At 38.6% G+C, this 20,553-nt stretch overlaps 1 protein-coding gene across 2 annotated transcripts in view; it reads right to left on the minus strand.

Moving 5' to 3' along the window:
* PIK3C2G (phosphatidylinositol-4-phosphate 3-kinase catalytic subunit type 2 gamma) overlaps positions 1 to 20,553 on the minus strand; it is a 317,803-nt gene that overhangs the window by 48,699 nt on the left and 248,551 nt on the right. For both annotated transcript variants that reach the window (XM_042795497.1, XM_032986468.2), the window contains 2 exons: positions 8,770 to 8,926; positions 4,071 to 4,180 (listed from right to left, as the gene is read on the minus strand). In XM_042795497.1, the coding sequence (XP_042651431.1) occupies positions 4,071 to 4,180; positions 8,770 to 8,926 (267 nt within the window). The remainder of the gene's footprint in view (positions 1 to 4,070; positions 4,181 to 8,769; positions 8,927 to 20,553) is intronic.

Raw genomic sequence — 20,553 nt, forward strand, 5'->3', positions numbered from 1 at the left:
AGGCTAACTTTAATCCCTTAAAAATAATTTTAAATGTACATCCCTTTACAGGTACATTAAAAATGTCAGGCAGCATGCCACACCATGCTGACATTTGAAGACATCTGCAGAAAACCAAAGAGGAAATTTATATCCAGAGGTAAGATGGGTTTCCAGTTTCTGGTAAAACTGCGTTGTCAGGGGAAGAGGAAAGGAGCGAGGGGAAAGGATCAAATTGAGTTTCAAGGATCAAACTAAGTTCAGGGCAGATGCTGGAGAGACAACAATGTTTCATTTGGCACTAGGTGCACAGAACTGACAAGCAAACACAGAAACTCTTGTTTAACTCTCAATTGGTGCCTTGTTTATCCACGATCTGAGGGTGCGACCTTCCAGAAGGCTGTGAGACTTAACACTGCCGCTCATCAGCTCCAAACAGTGAACTGACCCAATGAGAGAAGAATACAGTACACAAAGGAGACCACAGATTGTTGAACATGTCTTAGATCAAGAATGAGGGCAAAGGAATTTGGTAAAACACAGAACGCTTTATGATCCTGGAAGGGGTCAGTACGCTACAGTCCAAACTCCGGTAGCATTATTCTGTTGGCTAAAAAGGTGACGGCAAAGAACAAATTAACATTGTTTTCCCAGGAATATTTGTGACATCATTCATCATTTCATGTTGATTTTAAACAACAGTAGAGGCAATGTCGGTATTATTGCTCAAATCAAACTCAGACAATTGCTAATAGCAACCTATTTCTACAGAAATACAGAGAAATACTGTTCTCCTATTTCCAGTAGCAGAAGATTGGGGTTTTCAGCAGATAAATTATATGACTGAACCTGAAAGATTACAATAACTACCTTGTACTTGGAACAAGAAACAACTTTCTTTTGGCAGTGTGTAAGAGTCCAATGACCACACTCCTTGTTTAGAAAAGAACTTTTTAAAAACAGTAAAGTGTTTTTGGAAGTAATTATGGAGAAAAAGGAGCTACAAATTGTGAAAGATTTGAGAGCTACTAGAAGTTATGCTAATAAACAGAACTTTCAATTTCCTTGGCTTTCTAATGACAGCTTGAAAAATAGTTACAGGAATAAGCTACAGAGTGAACATGAGAAGTGTGTAACTGGATTTTTTTTCACCCAGACATTTTGCATAACAAGAAGATAGGGAAGAATTTTTCTAAAGGAGAAGAATAAAGATGACATAGGTGATGCACGGCTCACAAAAATCTCAATATATTAACATTCCTGGGGCAGGTCAGAAAATGACTATACAGAGGGGGTGAGTTATTCATGGTATCAGACCATCCCAAACTCTTTCTTTTGAGAAGTGTCTGGATACACTTTTCAGAAGTTGAAATACTAGTAGGCATGAAGACTGATGTTCTGCCCACGTTTAAACACATAGAAATGTTAGTTAATACATGTGTTGAACTAACACAAGTTATTTTCAAACATGAATAGAAATTAGAATAAAGCAAAAAAAAAAAAAAAAAGCCCAGAGAGAAACAAGATCTATGGAATTTCCTGAGCTAATGACAAGAGACCTTTCTTCTTGTAAATGAGCATATATAAAATGAATATACCCTAAGCGTATTAAAGCACAAAATAAGCACCCTAGTCATATCTGCCTTTTCCATGTGATGTAATGATCTCTATGAACAATAATAAATCTACATTTCAGCATTTTGAAGGAAATTGGAACAATAGTTCTGCAGTTCACTAAAATCATTTTAGCAGTAAATAGAGTTTCAAATAAGAACAGAGCCCACAACACTTTACAGATCTGTACCATGATGCTAGTTTGTTGGTAAGGAGGACTTGGGTGGCATTTCCGCTCTGAAGGCCTTAATTTCCTTAACACCAACCCTAACAAGAAATCTAATGGGAAGAAGGAAATACTGGCCTCTGAGTTCTACCTATAGTCTCTGGGCTGAACAGGATTTCCCAACCCTAAGACGAACCTCCAGCAGCCAACAAAACACACCAACTCTTCTTACTTCCAAAACAGTGCTGTGCCCCATCTCCTTCCCAGTGCCAGCTGTTATTCCGCATGCTTTGGCCGAGAAAGACTGCAGGTGAATTCCTGCTCTCAAGTCCCTCACTTCCTTCACCCTAACCCTTAAAACACCACAACCATATTGTCCAACTCCAAGAAAGACTGTGGAGCTACAGCTCTGTCCCTAATGCAGCTTTCATCCTTTGTCTTCCAGCTAAGTAAGACTGCAGTGATATTAACCCTAACCTTAACCTTAGTTCTACCCAAGTGAAAAGCATACTGATCCTTTCCAACTCCAGAAAAGCACTGGGCACTACTTCTGAGCTTTGCATGACACTAATGCAATTTTTACTCTGAAGACTCACATTCCCCTATTGGTTAGGTATATCCTAACCTTTTTTCACTAATTAAATTAATTGGGTTTTTTACCCACGAGAGACAGACACAACCACCCAAATTATTTGACAGAATCAAGATTTCTACAATTTTATTAGAAACTGCGTGTCTCCTATTTGAAGTGGAAATATAAGTCTGTAATTTGGGAATATGTAAAATTTTAAAGGAAAGTATAAGGTAGGAATTGATGGTAATTGCGAAGCTGTAATTAAATTTTAAAATAAAACTATATTACTAAGGGGAAAGAGTGAAAGTGTATTAAAAAACAAGTGTTAAATGATAAGGAACTCAGTGCTCTGCTGTGTATAAAGCAATGGAACAATAGTTTTGTTTGAGAAGTTCCTCTCTTCAAAGAAGAGTCTTGCTTAAACCTTCTAGGTCTTTGTTCCAGCCTTCTCTGAACCCGCCACCTCAGTTTCTGATTCTAATACATGGTAAGGAGACATATAAACACCACAATTCAAATTGCTCAAAACCTTCATATGGGCCTCTGTAATAGGAATGACACTGGCTCTGCTGCTCCAGTTCAAGCTTTCACCTCATTTATTCATTGCAATGTGCTCTCTGGCTGTACGGAAGGGTAGGGGGATCACTCTTGCCTCCAGGCAGCTTGCACCTGCAGAGAACTGTGCTGCCTTGTGGGACCGACCTTTAGGGCTCTTTATTTGAAAGCAGCCCCTCAGAGTCCAGTGCCATGAACCGGGTATTGGCCCTGCACTTGCACCAGAGGAGGAGGTCAGAAGAGTCTGGCTTGTTTTGCATGTGTATGTGGGTGTCCATGGTACATGAAGTCACAGACTGTCCTTGGGAAATGATGGTGCTGCACAGGGCAGGCTCTGACAGAGAGATTTTTTCTCATACTGTGCATTCAACGGGAAAGTGAGTTTCCAAATCCAGTCTCCACTGGCTCCATCTAGAGCATCATCACATCAACTGTCGGAATTACATGTAATGCAGAGGCCTGACCTGAATGATCAGGACTGAGGGCTTCAAACTGATTTTGTGCATGTGAACTGCAGCTTCTCATCAATATTCCCCAGTTATTACCACAAACAAGTGAAAAGTTTCATTATCCTAACACAAATCAAGCTTTAAACACTCCTATATTCACACACCATGCTTTTCTGTGATAGATCTGTTAAGCGCTTAAAAGGAAGAATCAGTACCATTTTGCAGATGGAGAAACTACAGCTAACAGCAGGAAAGTAACTTGCCTGAGGCAACACAGGTCAAAAAAAAGAACAGAAAAGGGACTAAAATGCAGGAATTCCAGGTCCTCACTCAGTCCATTAACAATTTGAACATTTTTATGCAGTCCAAATCCTGTGGCATATAGCTGCTGCATTTAAAAGCAGAGAGTAAAGCTGACTAGACATGAACCAGGATGATTTCACCATGAAAGCTGAAGAAATCTCTAAATGCTTCGTGACTTGTTACAGTTGTACCACAAATGCACAACTATTTCTTCCAGATATTTGAGGAGATTGGTTATAACATGCATAGGGAATGGGTTTTTAAAAGTAAACATGTGCAAACCAATTGTCTCTTTGTGTAATTTCACTGATTACAACCTCTTAACATAACATAAAAACTGCTGTGTGCTTTTTTCTTTTTTTTTTTTAATTTGGCAGCTTTGTTTCATGCCTGAAAGAGATGAGGTTTCTGGATTATATTCTGGTTTTACCTTGTAAAGTAGCTTGTAGCCTGGAGGTCTGAGTCCTGAGGACGGAGATTATCATACACATACTTCAGATCCTGAATGCTGTTTAGCTCAGGTAATCCTGCATGCAGCATCTTAAAGTAAAGAAATATCATTATTCCACTGCTCTGTTGAAAATATATTTAAATTAAATGGGGTTAACTGAAAAAAAATAAAGGTTTTATACCAAAAGATCTTCTTGTAAAACACAAAGTTTTGCTGATCTGAAAAGTGGTTTTGATGCTAGACCAATGCTTGGAATGCTAAAGTGAATATATTGCATTGTAAACCTTCACACTGAGGTACAGGAAAGAGGCAGGGGTCAGAATCACTGATCCATTATAGTTACTTATGTTTTCTTCGGGTACCATAATCTCAATGTGTGCATTGCTAAGCTTCCTTCATAGCTTTCTAATCGTGATAAAGGTGACCAAATTCAGCCACCTGAACAAGAGTAACCACATTTCTTTTATGCTCACAGTGTTATCTTACTCCTAATTCAATTTAGCGCAACATCACCTTCTCATTTATAACTACTGATTCCACCATCACTGTTCTGGACTCCTCCTGCAAAGGGATCATAGATTCACTCCCTTTACAGCCAGTGAAGGAGAAAAGTTCCTCTAGATGTCGATTCATAAGAGGAGCCCTGACTTGGGCACTGAGAACTGCCCTCTGGAGAGGTTATCATTCTCCACTGATGAGGGATGGAGCTGTTCTTAGCTGGCCAAGTTAGGTTCAAAGGACAAATAATGCAAATTCCCCTTACAAAGTGAAAACTTAAGTACGGTAGACAACTGAGTGTGTTCAATTGCCCATACAGCTCTCTCCATGCATTTTAAAGTGTCAACAACAGAAATAATTTTTACTCACTTCAAAACCTACTGATTTTTCTCAACAATCACAGTAAGATGAGAGATGCTTTGTGCGTAATGAAAAAAAAAAATCACTCTTTCACACTGCTCAGAAGGAAATATATCTGAATTTGCAGTCACTGCTGTGCATTCCTCATTGATATTTGTGTCTAGATCAGACAGAAAGACCCACTGAGTTTTGCAAGTAACAGCAAAGAAAAAAGGAAGCACTGCTTTTATTTTAAGGTTTGGTTGAGAAACAAATAGAGTAAGGGGAAGAGATGAGGAGGTGTATTTTCTTTATTTTTTCAAACCTTCTCAATATTTTTAAGTCAAGTTTCAATATTTTGTATTTTTTTCTTTTTGGCATTATGAGGAAAATCTTGCTTTATATCAGACCCAATCCATAATACCATTGGACAGTTAGATTGCTGTCTCACAGAGTTCTGGCTAGGAAGGAGCAGAGAGGCAGAAAGCTCAATGAGGTGAATTTAAGTGAGTTGAGAGCAGGGACAGTAACAACATTCAGCACTTAAGGACACATAATGCTATTTATGTGTATGCCTTCAACTCGTTCATAAAAGATTATAACAACTCCTGCCGTCTAAAAAAAAAAAAGAGTTGTTGCATAGGCAAATTAAGCTTCTTGGCCTGCATTAGAAAAGGGAACAATCCCAGATATGAACATAATCTGAATGATCTCTAGTGTTACTGAAAACCAGGATTTTTTTAGGTTGTCTGCATTGCAGAAGGTAGAAAAACATTTGTTGAAGCAAAAAAAAAAATACTTTAGCTGGGCAGCACCTATACAGTGCTTTGCTGGCTGCAAGAGGGTCTTAGAGGTTTATTATACTGTTTTATCCCTTCTGCTCCACATAGCATATCTTTCATGATTCCAGGCCCCTGATGGAGGAGGCTTCTGAACACTGTGGTGAGTGATACGAGATGCTACATGGAACAACTGTTCGGAAATACAGGTTGCCTAGGGCAACTCAAATGTCACTAGATGCCTAAGTTTAAGTGTCTGTATTGCTCCCCTCATTTGGCCACACATATATCTTGACCTACCACACTTGGTTATCCCAGGCCTTCAGACTTGCTGAGTGGAGCTGCCTACACGCTCCTTGGGCCTGGATTCAGAGCTGGTGTGTGATGCTCAGCCCACCATCCCACAAAAAATTATCAGCCCCGGATATACTTTCCATGTGTTAGACCTCTGAAACAGGGTTGTTTCCTAATCCTCTTTTCCCAAACGGTGTTTCTGAGTTTAGAAGGGTGAAATGACTTGTATGGGGACACAGGATTCTTGAGTCTTAGGTCTACTCTGTCTAGGTATTGTCTCCTATCTCATACTATTAGGTCAACCTGTTTCTTGTTACAACAGAGGCAAGAGGATCAGTTACTTGCTGTCTAGTGTCATCTCTAAGTCGCTTTTAATAATTTTCTACCTGAAAAATCTTTATAACAGTAATGGATTTTGCATTTATTTAAACTAGTCAAAAGCTGTTTGTGTCCTGTGATGATCCTCTTTATAACAGTTCACATCAAATCTTTAATCAGAGCAAAGCTGATGAACTACAGGCATTTATGCAGCTGAACTCTGCCATCAGACTCTTGGGTCTCCCACTGATGTTTCTGCTTTTGAAAGTGATGGAAACTTCATGGATTATTTCTTATTCCCAGTAGCAAATGTCAGTACAGCTCTAGAAACATGCTGCTCACCACCAAGAAAGAGCATTAATTCCAAAATTGGGACAAAACCCCCAAATTGTTCGTAAACATGGTTTGCTAGAAACCACTAATAGTTACTGATATGCCCTAACCATCCAGGGCACAGTTTAGTACTCCTGTGGAGTAACTGTACTTTTTGGAAATAGCCTTATTTCTTAGATTTTTTTAACCATGTTTTATAAATAGCATCTCAGAAAAAAGAATGTGGGAAGGGAAGGAAAGATTAATGATGCAGATTTCCAGACAGTGAGAGAAATCTCACACTGTCATTGATACAAATAAGCAGTGGCTAGTTTATCTTCCCCTTCATGATAACATCTGATATTTTGCATGGAAATTAATTTCAAGTGGAACTTCTTCACAGTCTATTTACTTTCCAGAAATGACCCACGCAACTAAAACATTTTGATACTAACAGTTTCTGACCAACACCTCATTTCAAGTGCAGAACCAGGCTCACCCTTCCAAACATCACTGGCAAAAACAAAGCATTCCCAAACTTGTTTGTTTAATTTCCTTTGATATGAAGTGCTCATTGATGGGGTGTGAATATGCCAAGTGTTATTTTTCAATTATCAAATGCAACACAATTGACTGAGCTGCAGCCTATTGACAAATATTAAAGCATATCTGTATGCTGACTTTTAGCTCAGTACTATTACCTTTCCTTAAGATCAGCAGAAACAAAAGAAGATGCAGCATGTCCTGAATATAGACAAACTTGAGATATATCTAAACAGAGACAGCTAGTTATTTCAGAGCTCCTGCTGGAAACATTTTCCTAACACTCTCTCTCTATTATCCCAGCGTAATCTAACAGCATTATCTCTGTTGCTTGCAGAAAAAGGGACTACACTGGGGACATGGAGGTAGGCAGATGATATAGCTGTATTTGCAGCATGCAGTTTTAGGCAACCTGTTCAGAAACGCAGGGATTACTGCTGTGGATGAGAGACCAGGGGTGCTCCTGAGTTCTCCAGAGGCTCTTTAACTTAGTGACTCCTACCGCTGCACTCTGCACTCCTTTCAGTGCACAATTACGCTTTATGATGGGAATGTAGTTTTGCTTCACCTTCGTGACTACTTAGAAGCAGAATTATGAGATCTGGGGCAATCCTTCCTGCTCCATACTGGGAAATCACTCACTGTACCATTGCATGAGAATCCATGGACAAGACAGAAGAAAGCAAGATGAGTGAATCCTTGCCATTTCTCCCCACCCCACTGCAGAAGTTGGAGATGATAAAGTAGTGTTTACAAAGCAACTTCTTGGCTGTACCCCAGCCTCAGCGGGGGTTCCGTTTATAAGGTTGTGTAGATTTTTTTATCCATAGATCGGTCACCTAGGTTTCGCATGGGGCCCTGGACATAAGTTGTGGATTAATATCTTAGCCAAGCAACTTAGCAAACATTAGTTAATTTAATATTCTAATTCTGCATGCAAAGGGGAAAATCATTAACCTTTCACACACAAGTAGAGGCATAAAGCAGTTACGGAATGTGCCACAGGACATGAGTCGGTAGGAATGTTTAAGGGATAAAATCTCCTGGAGGTCTTAAAATCCTGTGCAAAAGGATTGTTAAACCTGTGTCAATATAGGCAGTGCTCTTTCTTTCCTGTGTTTGCCATTGTAAGAAGGGAGTGTGGAAATGTGCAAAACTCCATTCTATTGGCATTACTGTTAGCTGCAGTGCTACTAGGTACTGTCATATCACCCATTCTGTGAAATATTTACTTTACTTTTTCTTGTTGTAACCATAAACAGGATTGGTAAATGGTTTCTGGAAGACCTTGAAAAAGGGCTGAGTGAAATTCCTGAATGTGAAACTTACACCCAGTTTCTTTTGCAGTTTTCTGCTATTTTGTAAAAAAGAATGCATTAAAAAAGGGAAAAAAACAAGCAGTTTAGCTTCTCTTTTCTCAGAAATTAGTACTGAAATTGGAGTTTCTTTGCAAAGGAAGTGCCAGCACTTGCATTTCTAGCAGTGAGGTTGATACCTCTTCAAATCACAGTGCTACCAGAGGCAGCAGAGAAGTGGTAAAAGGGAAGAGGACACCAGAGGAAACTGATTTTTGGTTTCATCCTCAAACTTCTTACCATCTCCAGCAGGTTCAAGAGTAGCTGGCTGTGTTTCCTGACTATATTATAAGCTTGACAACAGAGCTCCACAAACTCTTGAAAACGCTGTGGGTTTTTTCCACCTTCTGTGATGAAATACTCCATCTCTGATGTGAAGATGAAGGGGGCTCGGTCCCTTGAAAAGAGAACAATTACATGAGAAATTTCACCAAAAATAGAAAATCATGCAAGACAGTCAATATTTTTAACTCATTATTCACATTTGTTTTTTCACTATTACCTTCCCTCTTATTTCATCTCTCCACTCCTTATTGTGGACAGCTCTATTGCTCTGCCTGGTGTCACTGACTAATTGGGGCAGAGACAGGTTTCACAGCAAGAGCTTCCTACTGAGAAATCCAAACACTGGAAAAGTTTGGCGCTTACATGTTTTCTTCTGGCTCTTTTTTGCTTTTCTTTTAAAACTCTCATTGCTTTAACTTCTTGAGTCCAGCCTGAAAGTGAATCTGGAAACAAGGTCTCTCCTGGTGTTGAAATATTTAAAAGTTGTTCTCAAAGAGGATGGGATATAAATATCAACTCCCTACTAGTCAAGAAGTGAATTTAAGAAAAAACCCTACAACTCCGCAATCCAACAACAACAAAATACAACATACGATGCTATCATTAGATATACACCACTCTGAAGGGATGTTTCTGACCCAAGTTACAACAGAATAAACATAACTACATTGTCTTGTTTTCTGTACAGTTACTCTGTATTCACCCTGGAGTAAATCAGGTGCAGAATCTGACACCATGTCTTGCCTTTTTTTCTTACCACTAGCATAGTTTGTGGCTATCGCATGCTATTGCAGAAGAAAACAGATTCACCAGGCTTCTGCTAACAATCCTATCACTTGATAGTTTCAGAAAGACCCAATATACTGCATCCTCACACAGACAAAACTGCTGCAGTGATTTATTCATCACAACTGTGTATACAGAGGCACGTAAACAGATTAGAGGGCTACATTCCAAGGAAATGTACACTGTGTGTTAACTCTTAATTCAAAATGAACTTGAATAAACTAAATATTCTTGGGAAGCTTGGATGTAGAAACATCCAAGGTTGAGGTTCTCTGTTTAATGCTAGAACCTCAAACGTGGGTGTCCTGGGTTGTGAGTGGTGGGGTTTTTTTTGGTGGCAGGGGAGGGGGCTATAGGGGTGGCCCCCAGTGAGAAGCCTCTCGAAGCTCCCCCAGCTCCAAGTCAGCTCCACCTCTGCACCAAACCTGAGCCAGTCAGCTGCGCCCCTGTGATAACGTATTTAAGAAGAGATGTGGTGAGAAGGAGTTGCGGCAGCTGCATGAACACCAAGGTCAGTGGAGGAACGGAGGGAGAAAGGAGGGGGGAGGTGTGCTGGAGCAGAGACCCCCCTGTATCCTGTGGGGAGACAGCAGGGCGGCCCCCCCTGCCACCCATGAAGGTCTGTGGTGGAGCAGATACTGATTTATGGCCTGTGTTTTTCACCTGGTTGATCAAGGTGTCTGTGCCCAAAGAAGGCTGAGGCCTTGTGGGAAAAGGTAGCCCCTCTGTTATAGTTCAGTGCTGGGAGAATTGCAGCATGTGGGGGTGTCCCACGCCGGAGCAGTGTAAGGAAATGCTGCGGCCAGTGGGAGGGACTCATGTCGGAGGAAGTTTGTGGAGGACTGTCTCCTGTGAGAGGGGGACCACAATGGAGCAGGGGGAGAAGTTCCAGAAGCTCCCCCCACCGAAGATAAAGGAAGTGGCAGCACGGACTGCACCCCCCATTCCCTGCCCCTGTGCTGCTGCGGGGAGGAGGTAGAGATATCGGGAGCAGAGCTGAGCCTGGGAAGAAGGGAGGGGTGGGGGGAAGGTGTGCTCAAGATTTGGAAATGCTTCTCACTGTCCTACTCTGTTAAGTGTTGTTAGTGTATGTAATAAAAGTATGTTCTTTTTTTTCTTCCCCTAACGAGTCTGCCTTTTGCTCGTGACCATAAAGGGTGATCTGCCCCTCCTGGTCCTATCTCAAACCCCAAGCCTGGCTCATCTGTCCCTTCTCATTGCTGGAAGAGAAGGGGGAGAGAGTGGCTGCGTGGTGTTTGGCTGCTGACTAGTCTCAAACCACGACAGTGGGCTGAGTCTGAACCTACTCTGCTTGCATATTCATTCATAAATTGAACAGTTTTCCTAGGATTTTTCCTCATTTTCCCATAAAAACACCTGTCTTGTATAATCATAGAAAGTCAAGTTGACATGTGAGTCTAGGCTGCATCTGAAAGTCTTCAATACAAGAAATGTTCAGGTAGCCTTCCGATTCTTATAGAATTCCCATTTCTTTGGAAATTCTTCCTGGTTTACACTGAAGCTAACTTTGAAACCAGACCTCCCATGGGTGTTGTTCACCTCAAAGCAGCCCAGTCCACTAAGAAGTTTTGTTTTGAACTATATTTTTCTTTTTCAGCTAGGTAGTACTAGGAATGATGAAGGTCCATAATAGTAATTCTTCCATTTCACATTTTTCTGTGTTATGCAAGATATGAGTTCCTAGTGTGACAGTTATGGTACAGTATGACTGTTACATAGTTACTGTGTAGTTTTGTGCTGTAGCTCTCAGAGAATTACAAACCTGTGTCTATTACTGATTTCAGAGAGCAAGATTTTCCCAGAAACTTCTTGTTTTCTTTGATTCATTAATTCATTCATCTTGTAGCTTATCTTTTGTTTAACAGTAGTATTTAAAATACACATTAATTATTAAATAAATTGATACAATTAGGGCCATGGAAGTCAATTTGTTGAAGTCAATAAGAAAGAAAGAGATGGAGCCAGAAAATAAGCAACATTAACATTTTCATTTCTCTGTGGACAGGAATCCAATCTAAATCCTGGTTTGAAAGCATATTAGCACCTTGAGAATGTCTAAATCCAAAATCTGTTCTCATATGCATTTATATTTTTGGGCTAAAATATTCCAAGTCAAAATTACTGCTGTAAAGGTCACATATTATGTATTTTGTTAAAAATTCATATTTGGTTTCTGATGTCCGACTGCATTAGGAGACACAATTACACTATGAAAATATAGCCCTTTCTGAGCTATTCCAAGTATCCCACATTAAGCTATTTGGGCTGAAAACAGATACTGCAATCAGAAATTACTGGAAGAAATACAGTGTTTAACATCATTGGGTTGGGATGTGGGCCAACTTTCACATAATGCAATATGACTGCAACATTAGTCAATTCTCCTACTGTTGCTGCTACAGGATCCATTTGAGCATATAACTGATATCTTAGTATTTATATTATTTATAGATAATTTTACTTGTAGGATGATTTGAAGCCGATTTACAAGGTCCTTAAATTTGTCAGTATCGTTTAAAACTGCCTTCCAAGGTGGTAGGCCTGTCCTCCTTTGCTAACCTGCAAAATATGATGTAGAAATTTGCTTCCCCTGGTTTTGCTCAAGCTCTTGTGATATCAGAGCCTCTCCTACAAGATAACCCCTACAATCAGTCAGACACTGAAGCTCCATTCCTGCATGTATCTAAGTAAGCCAGCTCCTCATAAAGGGAATGCTTTGCAATTGAAATTTAAAAAAAAAAACACATAAACCCAACTTAGTATAGGAGACAAGACCTACTAGAAAGAACACCACCGTCATTTCTCATGATAATATTAAAAAGCAAAGTTTCTGTGGGAGAAGACGCTTACTCACTGAACAGTGCATAAAGGATTCTGAAAAATCAATCGACAGGACTAAATGTCTGCATATAGATGCAAAATGTTCCTTGATGCTTTCACAAGCTCCTTTGGAATATAAAAACATAGAAGGAGATAGTCTAAAAATTAATCAAGCAAAATTGCAAACAGCAAAGTCAAGTCACCATCCACCATACATGGAAAACTACATCAGCAAACCATAGAGGCTGGTTTAGCCTACGTAAGAAAAAAAGCAATGCGTGTCCTGCTGTTGCATGAGCATTGTAATTTATCACACACAAGTGCAAATGAACCTCAGTCTGGTGCACAGCCTGTATTTCTATATTTAAACCAGTGTATTTTTAACTGATAGTCTTCTTTGTGGCACATAGCTAAGATCATATTACATGATGGCATTTGTTCAGAAGATATGTAATGCATCCAAGGGCCTCGTAATAATAACTATGAAAGACATCCCTCACTTGGACATAAATCTATTACATAGCTTGCTCACATAAAGTTATCTAAAAGATATAAACATGAAATACTTCTTACTCCAAAACATATGCTGAAGATCACAGCTAAGCCCTGTAATACTTTATATCCATAGGATGTTCAAAGACCAATGATCGTGTTACAGCCTATGGGACAGGAGTCCTTTGGCCTAAAAGTTCATTACAACTATTGTATCTATAACAGCTTGCTGCCTCTATCAAATCAGTGAAATGACTGGCATCAGTTTAACAAACTGGTATGATGTACTATTTTCAAGTTAAAGCCTTTTACTATATCTCTGTAGAAAACCAAAAGCTTTTTTTTTTTTTTTTTTCCTTTATGGTGTGACAAAGAAATACAGAATTGAAACATTCTTGAATGATCTCTACCATATAATGGTAATGCTGAGTACCATCATTTCTAGAAAAAAAAAAGTCTTATTGAGAGAACAGGTATGGCTTGAGATAGACCAAAGATGTACAGCCAATAAGTCTCCTCAGATCATTAAAGCTACCTTATCACAGCTTGTTCACTCTTTTTTATTCCCCCTTTCCCCTCCCACCCCTCCCCAGTGAAGCCTTAGATGAGATTAATGAGCCCTTCGGCTTTATAATATAAATCAGTCAAAAAGGCAGTACCTCTGTTTATGACAGAGTCTGATTGCAGTCCTGGTCCTTAAAGACATACTTTACTACGGCTGTGACAAAAAAGTTTACTCAAGCCATTCAGTGAGAAGCAAGGCTAGTTTTATGGTGTTTTTTTGTTTTTTTTTTTTTTCTTGTATACTGCTTTTAGAAATTTAAGTTCTTCATGGGAATGTGTTTTGAAGTTCCTCTAGAGATTAAGAATGTTTGGATGATGTGTCATGAGTGGGAAGAAAGAAAGGAAACCTCAAGAAACTGAAGAGATCATCATGAAAAAACAAACTTGGTCTGGGGTGATGGGAATATTTACTGGGACTTCACTGTAAACTAGAAATATGCTGCATTCCTAGATGAACAGTAAGATCATCAGGGTTTGTTATGAAACACTAGATATAAACTGATTAACAAAGCCTGTAAGGTCAACAATGATTTTAGTTTTTCCTACTATGAATCTCACTGTACAGAACAGTTAAGAACGATACACTGACTTCCTTTTATATTAAGTAGAAGAATCATATGAGATAATCAGCAACAAATGACCTTTACTCTGATCCAATCTAAACTTCCTAATAGTGTAGCTATGGAAAATTTCAAGTCACACACAGTAATACAATGAGATCAAAACAGTTGTAGTCCAAGTTGTCATATGGACATAGGAGACAGCGCGTGAGAAACCACAGAACTATTTGCAATTTAAAAATCAGCTGCTCAGCAGCATATGCCCCCCATATATTTCCTGACTGCTTTAAAAGCATTTCAGATGAGTCAAGAGTGACTGGTAGTATACAGCGTAACTATGTGGGATTTAGACATATCCAGTAAAATAGAAAAAGCTTTTAAGGAGTGTTCGAATGTTGACCTCTTTTTCTTTGCAGCAAAAGCCAAAAGCCTGTTGAAGAACACACAAAATAAATTAACATGAGTGCTTATTTCTCTAAACCAAGTGAAAATATCTAATCATAGTAATCATATATATTTGTAGACAGAGAAAAAAATATGAGCAAGTGTATTCCTTCTGTATATTAAAGAATGAAATAGTGAACAACTGCATAATACAAGTTGTCTCAAGCGAGCAGATAAAGAGTCATAAAACATATGCCTGGAAAAAGGAAAGACAAGAGATACTCCATCTTTCTGCTTACCAGGACAAGATCAACCATAAACATGCTTCTGAGATGCTTATTTGGCCTATTCTCAAAGATGTTTAATAATGGAGATCTTCTCCAACCTCCCTATCAAATTTCTGTTCCAGTATCTTCCCTCACACAGTTTACTCCCTAATCTAACCTTGTTGTGTTTTCATCCTATTAATTCTTATTCTTTCTTAAGGGAACATGAAGATCCCCTCTTTTTTATAGCAGTCTCTAATGTGTTTGAAGACTGTTATTATGTCTTTCCTCAATCTTCTGTGGACAATTGTTTCAACCTTTTCTCATAAGTCTTGTTTTCCAGATTGTTTTTCTCTGGACTCCTTGTAATTTCTCTGTACTCCTTATCCACATCTTTCTAAAAGAAAAATGTTGAAAATATTCCAAATGAAGTTTTACCAGTGCCATGTGAAGTAAATGGATCACTTCACATTTCATGCTTTCTAATTCAATATTCTATCATCAAATCATATTCAACTTGTCTGTAGTATAACTCTCAGATCCCTTTCTGAAATACTACCTATTACTGCTAATCTCAATTTTCACTGCAGTCAACAACTCTTACAATAGGCCTCTACAAAAAAATGAATGAACATATTCTCTATCCCATCATACTGGCTACTAATGAAAATATTGAAACATGTCATTCCCATCAAAAACCTTATGGTATGCCATTTGGTTTATCCTTCCATCTTGACACAAACACAGGTAGGTACTTTCCATGAATGGCTGTTAAAGCAGATCTGCACTGTAATGGTTTTACCTAGGCAGTGCTTTCTTCACTTATGATAATGTTATTTGTGAAAGTTACAAGAGCTCTACTATGGCTATATTAACTCTATTTCACAAAATGATCCTTTCCTGGAGAAAATAACCACTCAAGAAAGGTGAATGCTCCAGGAGAACTCTACAGTGCTTATTATTCTTCTGATCTATAGGAGATGACAGTCTCTCCAGCAAGCATAGAGTCTAAATGATGTAAATATAGTTTAAGTGATGTCATAATATAGCAATAGTTATGAGCTTTGTATAAAATAGAAATACTGCACTTGCTGGATTTGATGGCAGTTTTCTCATTGACTTCGGTAACAGTTGCTACCGCTTGCATTTTCACTGGCTTGCATTGCAAATCTATGTTCAGATTTGTTTAGAAAACTTCTGTTTCCTATTTCTTGTAGTGAAGAAACCTCGCTAAGAGTTCCACATATATGTGTCTGCTCCTGAAAAGTGCAAATAGCCTCTTGCTGAGACTTTATTCCTCAAGTCACCCAGACCTGACATATATCCATCCACATCTAAATAAAATGACAGTTTAAATTTCAATTACCAAACAGTAATTACAAATCTATAAAAAGGAATAGAAGAGAGAAGTGAATCAGGAAAATCAAAACAGCTTTCCAAAAAAACCCAGAATTTATTTATCCTGAGGAATTTACTCTCAATTGTATTTTTAATAGCTTTTATTTCCAGTGACAGATGGAGAGTTGCTTGCCCAAACAGGGAGCACGTGACTAAGCTTCAAGGCAAAAAGGACGTATATAGGAAGTGGAAGTAAGGACTGGCTGCAAAGGCAAAATACACAAAGTCTACCTAGGCATGCAGAAATGGTGTTAGGAAAGCCAAAGCTCAACTGGAGTTAAAACTGGTGGTGGACATGAAGAGCAACAACAAGTTCTACTGATACATCATTAGTCAAAGGATGAACAAAGGAAATGTGGACCCGCTGTCTATGGGTGATTTAGTGACATGGGAGCACAGACAAGTCCGAGGTACCCACTGCTGCCTTTGACTCAGTCTTCACTGACCAGGCCTCCTGGGTGGTGGGCCCTGAGCTAAGCATGAGCCACTGGCTGGCCAAACATGAGCCCTGGCAGTAATGAAGTTTAACAGTTTCCTGGGCTGAATTCATGGGAGAGCAGTCAGTAGATGTCCTTTCCTTAGCGCTTGTCAGTCCATACCCTGCCAAAACAAGAAAGATGTCGCTAAACTGGAGTTAATTCAGCAGAGGGCCACCAAGACGCTTGGGGGCTAGAGCACTTGCCTATGGGGAGAGGCTGAGGAAGGTGGGTTTGTTTACTCAGCAGATGAGAAGGTTTTCAGGAGACCAAACATCAATCTTCTAGCATCTATAAGAGGTAATGAAACAGATGGATCCAGGCAAGAATAAGAGAGAAAATTGAAACAGCTGAGGTTCTGACTGGCCATAAGAAAAAAACCCTTCACTATGAGGATAATTAAATATTATAATAGGTTGCTTGGAGAGGTTATGCTGGGAGGTTTTTAAGATTCAACTGGACATAGCCCTGGGTAAACTGGTCTGAATTTAGTATTGACCTCATTCACTTAATACTTACACAGAAAGATTCCTGAATGCCCTGAGCATCCTTGACTCGGGTAAACTACATGGCCTAGACATTCAAAACACGCATCTAATATTTTTGACATAGGTTCTTCAACCAAATGACCAGGAGTCAAGTCTATACCAGATAACATGGTCTTAACTCTATTTTCTGCCATTTATGCTGCTGTTTGAGATACCTACTGCATAAAAAGTTTTCTAACTACAAATTTGAAATCTCATTTCTGATTATTGTTTTACCTACATTATTTTTATATTAATATCTATCTTTAGAGGCAGAAACGTCAAACTAGAAAGAATGTCCCGAATTCCTTAGTTAACTGACGACAGTTTTAAACCATTATGGTCTTGTTTAGCCATTTAATTAGTTCTTCTTATGTGTATATCAACTTTGTTATTATCATTATTTTTCACTATCAGAGCCATAATATTAGCTTTCCAGTAAAATTACTGTGTTGGACATATCCTCTATTTTGATCAGTAGTAAAATAAATATTTCACACACTGGACTGGCCTATTCTAAAACATTTATCTGCTTCTGTCAGTAATTGAATTGAGAGTTTAATCAAGAGATTTAATCAAGCTTAACGGATATGGTAGAAAACAAACTATAGTGCTAGCCTAAGCTAAGGGCTCTGATTCATTGTTCTGTTAACATCTAGTTTCCCCATTTAAACTGAGCCATAGCAACTATTTATTTGTGTCCCTTTGACTGTGCAAAGTGCAAGGGAATGTGCCTTAACTAATATCCTTTTCATTGTGGGCCAATTGAAGTAAGTGAGTTTGTAAATCATAGAGATTCAATCACACCTGTAAGTGACAGTATAGCTAACAAAAATGTTGACAGCTGAGGTTAGACATGGTTACAGTTCTTAGCGTAGACCTAATATTTGCAGCATGTATTGCCACAGGGATTCATCTGGAACCTTATTTTGTAAATAGAAAATTGGCAAGACTTGTAATGGGAAAGAAGAAACCAGTTTGAGGCATCTCTTCGTGGTTTTCACTCTGGCTGCATTGTCTCAGTCTCTGCTACAATCACTAGCTATTCTGCAGTCTGACCACAGAATTTATTCACAGGATTTATATTATGTCACAGGATTTCAACCATTTCAAACAGTCAGTTTGTTGTATATTTTGGAAGAATCCAAAAAAGATCCTCCCTGAAAGAAGATGTACTCTGTTTTAAGAACATACATGTCTTCAATAGTTTCAAACATTGGCCTGTTGCAATCATGTGCATCTTGTATTGACTGCTTAAAAAGCATTACTGTGTCCAGACCAGGCACCTTCTGAGCTGAGTTAGGATCCTCCATTTACATAGACACATCATAAAGCAGCCTTCATCCAAAGTCACCAGCAATCAGACTGCACAACAAAGGTAAGGTGGATTTAAATCCTTTATATACTTCACATTCAATACCTGTATTTGAAAGTGCTCAGTACAGCATTCCTGATGCCTTATACCATTTTCTGAGACTATCAAAATTTCCAGGTTTGTTAGGAGTTTATTACTAACCCTAGTGATAAAACACTTGAGAGTTAATTCACAAGGAGACTGAAGCAATTACTCTTGTTAATAGATATTGTTGGACAACTGCTTTTGTGTTCTGACTGACCTTCAGTAGTGAAAAAAAAAATCTAAACCTCAGACCTAAAAGTTGCCTTAAAATAAATAAAACAAGTGGGGTATTATCTCATACCTATCAAATATTCATCTAACAGGTCTTTTCAGTATGAGATGGCTATTCGGAAAACACAGTAATAGATGGTTGCAGGAGACTGGTATATCACCAGACAAAATAGAGAAATAAACCAGTGATGAAGAAATTGAATTGCACAGAAATTTCTTGGGGCAGGGAATGAAATCCCACATGAATTAAATATATCAGTATGCTTTCCAGTTAAGTATGAAGGACAAAGGCGTTGTGTGCAGAATAAGTAGAAAAAGTTACCAATACTAAGCAACAGAGATTAATTTAGAAGTGATTGATGCATACTTGATTGTGTGTGAGAACAGCTCCCCCTGAACATAAAAAGTCATGTATAGAAGGCTTTTGGAGAAAGAGATGATACAATAAAAATGTTTCTGATGGGAGCAAGAAAGAGAAAATACATGTCTTTGTAAACAGATATATTTTGAAAATAAAATCATATAACCAAAACGGACAAGTGAACATGATGTCTTTTTCCCCTTTTGTTTCTGTTTTACTGTTAAACTTACTGTCTCTAGAGTCACAATCTGCATGAAATCACAGGGTGAGTAATAGAAATAGGAGATTGTAAGGGGATAGGGCAGGAAGAAATTTCTGAATCAGGAAGTTGATAGGGAGTCACTGTAAATAACTCATGTACAGTAAATCTCCCAAAGCGGAGGGAATTCTACTGGTGGCTCTGAAGGCATTAATTGCTCTAGCCCAGATGATTGTTAACAAGAATACATGATAACTCCTTCAAGAATGCGGCTGTTCCTGAAGATAGAACAGTTTATGCCATGCTTGAACTAAATGAAAAGCCAAGAATGATACCGAGAGCTGTGGCAAACAAGAACTGGGTTCCAGGGAACTCAATTCAGCAGAAGAACAATGCACTTGGGTGAACAAAACTGGATGGGGTTAAATCCATACACTGTGGGGGAAAAAAAATGCCTCCCTTAACTGCCTGGGTACTTTGAAAAGGATAAATAAAAAAAAATAAGGATACAAAGTGGACAGTGAACATAGTTTACTCTGATTTCAAAAAGCTTTAACTGAATACTCTCCGCAAGAGGCTATTACTGAAAATAAATAACCAATGGTAACTACTGTCCAGGCTTGATAATTAGAGAAATCACCAAAACAGCAATAATAAACACCAACTCTTCAAAGCAGGCAAAGATAACAGAAGCGTATCTGAAACTCATGATTGCAACTTGTGCTGCTCATATGTTCTCAGACTCGACTTGTGTTTTCAGTGTTTAATTTAGGGCAATTAGAGACACTTGGCTTTGAGAAGTGATGGACTTCTTGCCTCAAAAATTCAAGCCCTTTTAGTCTCTGGTACTTTGGGGGTGACACTGTTTCACCTTTAGGTCTTTACACATATTTCACCTTTCAGTCTTTATGCAAAGACTTATGTATATGACTATCTTTAAACATCTGTATAGTCTTACTAAGATCATTTGGGCTACTAAGGTGTTTTAAGTCATGAAAATTAATCTTTCCAGGATTTCAGTCAGAGATTTTTGAAGCGTAGCATACAGAAAGTGCTGCAAGTGGATGATGGCAAAGAATTAGGAGTTACTAGTTCACATTAACTTATAACTCCAGACCAATCATGTCAGAAAAATAAATTTAAACTGCAGAAAATTAATTAATAAATAGGCATACTGAAAATTCCTAATGAAATCTTTCAGCAGGTAATACAAGTTAGTCCAATAGTTTTATGCACAAGTTCAGAAAATTAAAAG

The sequence above is a fragment of the Tyto alba genome, unplaced genomic scaffold (genome assembly GCF_018691265.1).
Source record: "Tyto alba isolate M040663 unplaced genomic scaffold, T.alba_DEE_v4.0 Super-Scaffold_21, whole genome shotgun sequence".
NCBI lineage: Eukaryota > Metazoa > Chordata > Aves > Strigiformes > Tytonidae > Tyto > Tyto alba.